Here is a 7,198-nt window from a genome sequence, read left to right on the forward strand (position 1 = left end):
CGCGGCCCCTCCCCGCCCCGCCATTGGCCCGCCGCTCCTGGCGCGCCCCGCCTCTCCCCGCCCCGCGCTGTCATTGGACCGTCTCTCCCGGAGCGCCCCGCCCCCCGCCGCCATTGGCCGGCATGCAAATGTTGCGCGCGGTGGGGCGGCGGGGCCGGGCGGGGGCGCGGCCGCAGCGCCGCCTCGCGGACGGGCGGGGGAACGGCGCCGGACAGGGCGCGGGCCCCGGTACTGCCGCGGTGGGGGGGCGGTTAACGGGGGGCAACGGGGGGTTTAACGGGGGTTAACGGAGGTTAACGGGGCTCTAACGGGGGTTAACTGGAGGTTCACGGGGATTAACGGGGGAGTTAACGGGGGACAACAGGGATTCACGCGGGGTTAATGGGGCCCGGCAGCCGTCGAGCCCCGGTTCCAGGGGCTCCCCGAAGCACTCCCGGTGCCCCACCTCCCGCGACGCCCGGGGCGGGGTTCCCGTGCCTCCGCCCCCGTGACGTCACTTCCAGCGGGCGGTGCCGGGCCCGGTGCCGCCGGTGCGGGCCGGGGGTGGAGGAGGCGGAGCGAGGTCCCGCTCCCGGTTCTGGTCACCGTCCCGGTTCCGATCCCAGTCCCAGCGCGCCATGGTGGTGCTGCGGGGCGGCGCGGGCCCCGAGGAGCCGTTCCCGTGAGTGCGGGCCCGGGGCCGGGCGGGCCGAGGGGCGGTCGGTGCGGGCAGGAGCCCCCCGGGCTGTCGGTGCGGGCGGGGAGCGACGGCGCCTCCCGGGACAGCCCGTCCCCAGCTCCCCGGCCCCGGGGGCGGTGTCAGAGCGGAGCCCGGGACCGGCATAATGAACCTTATAATTAGTGTTTATCCCCTCGAGGTCACGGTGCTCCGGTCACCGGGGCTGCCGGGGATGGGCTGGAGCCCCCCGCTCCTACCGGGGTGTACCGGGGGCTCGGGGCGCTGCGGGACGGAGCTGTCCCTGCCAGCCCCGGCTGTCCCGCGGCGAGTTTGCCGCGTTCTGCTGCCGAAGGGTAAAGACAGGAATATCATTTACCCGAAATCCCCCGGCGGAGAACAGGTTCCTCTTGCAGGCGCCTTCCCTGCCTGGGAATGGGATGTGGAGGAGAAGCCACGGATCTGTTTGTGCTCCGCTGCCCCGGGGGTTTGCTGTGGGGCCCCGGGAATGACCTTTCCTGGGGTCCCATCTCAGCCTGGCACGGGACCCTGACTCAGACTCGTCCGACACCGGTCACTCCCTCTGGCCCGAGGTCACTGTGCCCTGTGAACCTCCAGGCTGGCACTGGGTGGAGGTGGCAGTGCCAGGGCAGACGTGGCAGTGCCGGGCACCAGGGCAGCCACGAACAGCTCTGGAGGCTTCAGGAGGAGAGTCCAGTGTGGCTCAGCCTGTTCCCCTCCCAGCCACGGGGCTCGGGGGGTCCCGGGGGTGCTCCCACCCTGCTGACTCTGGGTTTTGACATCTCTTCTGGGGCCGTGCTGGCTCCAGGGAGTGCCGGGCTCGCAGCTGTGTACTCAAACCCCCGAGCTGAGGCCAGGGTAAGGTGACTCCCTGTGTTTATTCAGGTTTTTGTAACCGTCTTTGTATCACAACTTGATCCACCAGCCCTGGTTGCTCGCTCTGGCAGGTTGGGTTACTGCTCCCCACCCGTCCTCTGGGCATTGCCTTGATACCTGAGTCTCTTTTATTCTTTCCAAGCCCACCTTTGCCACCGTTTTCTCTCCAGCTTGGAAGGGGGTGGTTGTTTTTTTACCCCTCACCAGCAGCCAAGACTGTATCGCTCCCCCCATGCAGGCCAAGGGGAAAAAAAAAAAAATCAAGGTTTTGGTGATGGTGAGCAGCTGGCTGTTAGCCCGGGCTGCAATCAGACAGCACAACCTGCTCTGCCCTGTGCCCAGGTCAGCTCTGTCAGGACCTGATTGCAGGACTGGAGCTCCCAGAATGCTGGAAAGGAGGAGACACGGTGGGGACATGACCCTGTGGATGGAGCTACGGTCACTCTGGGCAGCCGTGCTGCAGCTCCTCGTCCTGGGGGTTGTTTCAGGGGTGTTGATTTTCTCCCCCACCTTCTGCTGTGCTAAAGGAAACCCACACAACCCTGAGGGGAAGCTTCTTCGCAAGTGAAGGCAGTGAAACTTCCTGTCTCTGGTGTTTAGTAAACTTTGAAACCCAAGCAGTTGCGTTCAGCACCCAGCCAGCTTCTCGCTCGTGGTGTGGCTTCATTTTCCCGTAAAATGCCTCAGTTTTATGGTCATTCCTAAGCTGTGCCTGTGACTAAGCAACGCCCTGGCCGTGTTGTGAACAGAGCACCCTTGGGTGCCCCCAGGAGCTGCAGTGCCAGGCTGGGCTGGTGTTCCTGCTGCCCTCCACAGGGAGTGGCAGGGTTGGTGCCGGCCCACTCAGGATGAGCTGCAGCAGGGGCCCAGCAGGAACGGATCCATCGTTTTGCTTCCTGTGTGGCACGATTAATTGCCCAGGTTAATTACCCAGGTTAATTACCTGGCCCTTCCAGTGCTGACACACAGCTGCTTAGAGCAGAGCTGGCCCTTGGAGGTGACGGTGACCCGAGGGGGACGAGTCCTGTGGGAGGATGCGGTGCCACTTGCAGAAACAGCGGCGCTGATGCTCTGATGCCCCATCTCCCCCCATCCTCCCGCTGCTGTGGCTGCCCCAGGCCCCTCAGCTGGGCTCACCCCTCCTGCTGTGTCCTCCAGGAGGATCGAGGACTGCCTGCCCCTGCTGGAGGACTCCCCATCCAAGCGGTTCTCGCCGTCCAAGAGGAAGCAGTACTACATCAACAAAGCCATCCGCAACTCCGACCTCATCCCGAGGGCCAAGGGCCGCAAGAGCCTCCAGAGGCTGGAGAACAGTAAGGACCAGGCAGGGTCTCTTCCCCAGGGCAACCTCCCCTGAGCTGTGTGGCAAGCAGGGATGTTCTGGGGGCAAGGGGCCTCTCTGGAGGTGCTTCCCCCCCTCTCAGGATTTGCTTTTCGCCCCAGCTCGCTACCTGATGACACTTCTGGAGCAGGATGACTGCGGGAGCGACGAGGGAGAGCTCAGCCACTCGGCCACCCCCAGCATCTTCACCGAGGCCTGCAACAATGAGACCTATGTGGAGGTGGGCACAGCCACCCCACTGGCTTGGGGCTGGCTTGGGGACACTGGCGTGCCATGTCATGGTTGTAGTTCACTCCTCCATGCCTCTGCCTCCCTGGCCTGAGCTGCTGCACCGCAGCTTCTGCCTGGTCTGGTGTCAGGCTGGGATCTGTGGGATCTGATGCCATGGGTGCCAAGGGGGTGGTGGGGTCCTGTGGCACATGGAGTGGGGGAATTTCCAGGCAGATCCTGTGGTGGAGAGTTGTGGCTGCAGAGCAGCGGGTGCCTGGTGAGCTGCAGCACTTCCTCTGGCATAAGCCCCTTGCCCAACCCCTGTTGCCTCACGCTGGCCCTGTAACCGGGTGTTTTGAACCGTGCCCTCTCCTGGTGTGGCACTCGGGGCCATCCCTGGGGACAAGAGGGTGAGCAGGGGGCTGGTGGGGCGTGGGGAGGGGTCCTGGGTGGCCGTGCACCGCCAGCTGCTCCCCACAGAGCTCTGCAGTGGGGTTTGGTGGCTTCTGTTGTCAGATCTGGAACGACTTCATGAACCGCTCAGGAGAAGAGCAGGAGCGGGTCCTGCTCTACCTGGAGGAGGAGGCCAGGAAGAAGCACAGGAGGAAGCTGCCTGTCAAGAATGAAGACAAGTGGAAAGGTGCTGGGAGGGGACGCAGGGTGGGGACAGCCTCTCCCTTCCCTTCCTTGTGTACATTCTGGGAGGGCTGCACCCACTCCCTGTCAGTGGTGGGGCCAGGGGATGCTTGAGCCCACCCCTGGGTGTGGGCTGGGGGGTTTATGGACCCCCACCATGGACCAGGGAGGGTTTGTGGGAGCCAGAAGTGGCTGGGATGATGGGCACAGCATCCCCTAATGTCACACCCCCAAGCAAACCCCTGCACCCCTGCACCTCCTGTGCTGCTGGGGAGGGCGTTGCTGTTTTAGGGGTGACTGTGAAGGGGAGGAGCGCCGGGCCCTCCTGAAAGGTGACACTGTGCGTTCTGCAGTTGTGAGCTGTGTCCAAATCCCTTCTCCCTTCTGCAGAGCTCCCAGCCTACACCCCCCAGGAGTGCTTCCAGCGCATCAGCCGCCGCCTGCGCGCCACCCTGAAGCGGGGCCGGATCCCCATGGTGAGCGGGGAGCCTGCCACAGCAGGGCTGGGGCTGGCAGGGGTCCCTCCACGGCCACGTCCCCAGAGCTGTGCCCTGACCTCGTGCAGGGCAGTGCCAGATTTCAGGGGAGCTCCTGGCAACGTGCTCAGGTGCTCGTGTGACCCCGCAGCGGTGGCTGGCTGCAGACAGACACCCAGTTCCCAGCAGATGGGGTTTCCTGGCTCAGCTGAGATTTTTCTGGCAGCTACAGGGCTTTTTTTAGTGGTTGTTTCCCAGTCTCTGTGCAGTGACAGCAGGTGACAGGTGAAACTGGGTGTGTTTGTGCACAGGGACAGCAGTGGAGCCTTTGGGGTCTTCACAGTGGCCCACACAAGGCTGTTTGGGGCAACTTTATTGTATTTTGAAAGGGGTAAAAGTGCACCAACTGCTGAGCAGGAAGGAGGGAGCTGAGTGCAGCCCTGCACTGCCTGCCCAGACACTTGTTCTACCAGCCCTGGGGGTGCTGGCTCCCTGCTCCCTGTGCTCTGTGGGGCTCTGTTTGTTTTTTCCTGGTGCTAATTAGAGCCTCTCAATGCAGCCTGGGCTCCTCCTGCCCCCTGCCTTGTTTGTCTTCAAGTGAGACACGTGTGCTGCTCGTCTCTGGGGTCACAGAGCTCTGCAGAGCAGCAGAGCACTGAGCTTTGGCTGGTGGGAGGCACGAGGCTCCCCTGGCTGCTGTGAACACGAGGGTTGGTGCCAGCCCTTGGCACACACAGTGTGGAGTTGGCAGGAGCTGGATCCTTCCCTGCCTCAGGGGCTGGAGATGGGACATGTCTCCTCTCCCTGCTGGCTCCTGTCCAATTAACTTGCCCAGGAGCTGCTGGCAGTAATTCCTGGGGAGTCAGTTGTGCCAGGGCTGTGCTCACCACTGTCCTTTCCTCACTGAGCCCCTGCCTCTCCTGACAGGGGACGCTGGAGGGGCTGGAGGAGGAGCTGCTGGCCTTCTTCTCCGTCACCCCCCACTCTGTCTACACTGCACTGATGGATAACAGGTATTTCCCCATCTCAGGGCTCTGGGGTTCCCTGTACCCCAGGCTGCAAAGGAGCTGTGGGAGCACAGGACACCCCTTGGCGTCCCCTCAGCCGGGCCTGGGTCTCCACCTGGGGACCCCCACCTGGCCTGGTCCCCGTGGAGCCCCTGGGGGAGGGAGGCACGTGGGGATCCCTGAGCACTTTGTGCTCCCCATCTGCTCTGTGTGTCCCCGGGAGGGTGGAGGGCAGGGCAGGCTGTGGGACACACTGGTCAGGCTCTAACCCTGTCCCCTCTCCCCCAGCTTTGAGCGGCTCCTGCTCCACGCGCTCTGCCAGTACATGGATCTCGCCTCTGCCAGTAAGAGCCGTGCGTCCGCCTGGTTTTAGTTTTGATTTTGATTTTGTTTTTGTTTTTCCCCTTCCCTCCATCGCTATCTGTCCTCTCCAGCTCAGCCTTTTCCTCCTGCCGGCCCCACCTCGCCCTGGGGCTCACAGATAACCCCGCGATCCCACCCCCCTGCTGCCTCCCCACCAATGCCCGCAGCTCCCTGGGCAATCCCGGCCGTGGTCACCAGCTCTGGCTGCAGCTGCACGCCCAGGGCTCAGCTCTGAGGGGAAATTTGGGTGGTCCAAAGCAAGAATCTGCTCGCGGGGTTCCCTCTCCAGCAGCTGCTTCCTCCTCCCAAGGATCAGCCATGCTCTCCTACTGCCCTGGGCGTCCCCAGAGGTTTTGTTGCCAAGGCAGGGATGGAATCAGGCTCCATCCCTCCAGAGGAGGAGGCTCTGCTGCCGAGCTTTCATTAGCAGGCTTGTGGCAATCAGCCTGAGCGCTAATGACGGGGAGCGAGCCCGTGGTGCCAGCTGGGGACAGAGGGGACAGAAAACAGGGGAGCCTGCGCTCACCACGAGCCCCAGGGAGGAGGGGAGGGCTGGGAGCACCATGCTGGAGACCCCCGAGGCGGGAACAGCGTTGTGCTGACCTCTCCATCCCACCCACAGGTTCGGACATCGAAGGGAAGCGTCAGATGAAAGTGAGCAACAAACGCCGCGTGTTCCTGCCCCCGGAGCTGCTGCTCTCAGACTACCTGGGGCAGATGAGCTGATGCCCCCACGGCTGCCCTGCCCCTCCTGTGTCTGCTGCGGCCTCTCCCGGACCTTCCTCGGCCTTTCCCCTGCTCCAGCAGCCGCTCCAGGCCGGGGGTTTGTGGCTGTGCCGTCGGGCGTGCGGGGAGCAGGGTGGGCAGCACTGGCACGGCTGCGGGTGCCCAGCAGGTGCCTCTCGCCCGCCCCGCTCCCCGCACGGGCCCTCCTGGAACTATTTGTGTGTCTATTTATAACCCAGGTGTTTTTAAAAGTAATCAGGCGGGGCCAGCCTCCCTGCGGCGCTGACGCTCGTGGGGTGATTTCGGTCCAGATTTTTCTGCGGTGAAACAGCTCCCGGCGGCTGCTGAGCAATCGCTGAGCCGGCGGAAGAGCCCGGGGGCTGCCGCGTTCCCGCAGCCCCGTGCCCACCGGGCGTGCAGGGGGCTCGGGCAGGGCGGGGCGCAGGGAGCTCCGGGTACTTTTTACCCCACGCCCTGTGCCCTGCCCGCACCACGGGGCTGTTTTTAAGTGTAATATAGCTTGTGTTTTTTATCACGTGTGTGTATATTTACATGTGTGTGTGTGTGTGTGTGTGTGTGTGCTGGAGGGGTGCAGCCCCCTTTGGGGCTCTCTCTGCTTTTCCACAGCTGCCGTGGCGGCAGACGAGGCATTTTGGGGGTCCCTCTGTGCGCCCCGCCCCCCGTGTCGCTGGCATGTGCCAAGAATTGCTCGCAGGGCGTGCCCTGGTTGCTCTGTCCCACCATGACACCGACTGCCGTTAACCGTGGGCACCCCCAGACCCAGGGGAGCCCCTCGCGCCTCCTTCGCCGGTGTCGCTCGGGCACATTCAGGAACAATAAAAACGGTGCTCCCCTGCTCCGGCTCTGTCTCTGTGTGGCGATGGGG

At 63.8% G+C, this 7,198-nt stretch overlaps 1 protein-coding gene across 2 annotated transcripts; it reads left to right on the top strand.

Annotated features, from left to right (window-relative positions):
- Positions 1-493: 493 nt before the first annotated feature.
- On the top strand, positions 494-7,168 carry R3HDM4 (R3H domain containing 4). Of its 2 annotated transcripts, none has more exons than XM_041415531.1 (8): positions 494-661; positions 2,711-2,865; positions 2,996-3,114; positions 3,621-3,744; positions 4,131-4,216; positions 5,144-5,229; positions 5,512-5,576; positions 6,209-7,168. In XM_041415531.1, the coding sequence occupies exons 1-8, from the start codon at positions 618-620 to the stop codon at positions 6,310-6,312; spliced, it is 783 nt and encodes a 260-aa protein (XP_041271465.1). In that variant the 5' UTR covers positions 494-617; the 3' UTR covers positions 6,313-7,168. The 2 variants fall into 2 exon arrangements, with proteins under 2 accessions (XP_041271465.1, XP_041271473.1); XM_041415539.1 differs by having other exon boundaries at positions 495-661; positions 5,512-5,567.
- The last annotated feature ends 30 nt before the right edge of the window (positions 7,169-7,198 follow it).

Source organism: Onychostruthus taczanowskii, unplaced genomic scaffold (genome assembly GCF_017590055.1).
Source record: "Onychostruthus taczanowskii isolate IOZ18803 unplaced genomic scaffold, ASM1759005v1 scaffold106, whole genome shotgun sequence".
Lineage (NCBI taxonomy): Eukaryota > Metazoa > Chordata > Aves > Passeriformes > Passeridae > Onychostruthus > Onychostruthus taczanowskii.

What these genes read in the sequence shown, in the direction of transcription:
- R3HDM4 (XM_041415531.1), top strand. Translation starts at nt 618, where the DNA reads ATGGTGGTGCTGCGGGGCGGCGCGGGCCCCGAGGAGCCGTTCCC. An exon ending in GGCCCCGAGGAGCCGTTCCC is followed by an intron (nt 662 to 2,710) that starts GTGAGTGCGGGC and finishes TGTGTCCTCCAG; the next exon opens with GAGGATCGAGGACTGCCTGC. An exon ending in GAATGAAGACAAGTGGAAAG is followed by an intron (nt 3,745 to 4,130) that starts GTGCTGGGAGGG and finishes TCCCTTCTGCAG; the next exon opens with AGCTCCCAGCCTACACCCCC.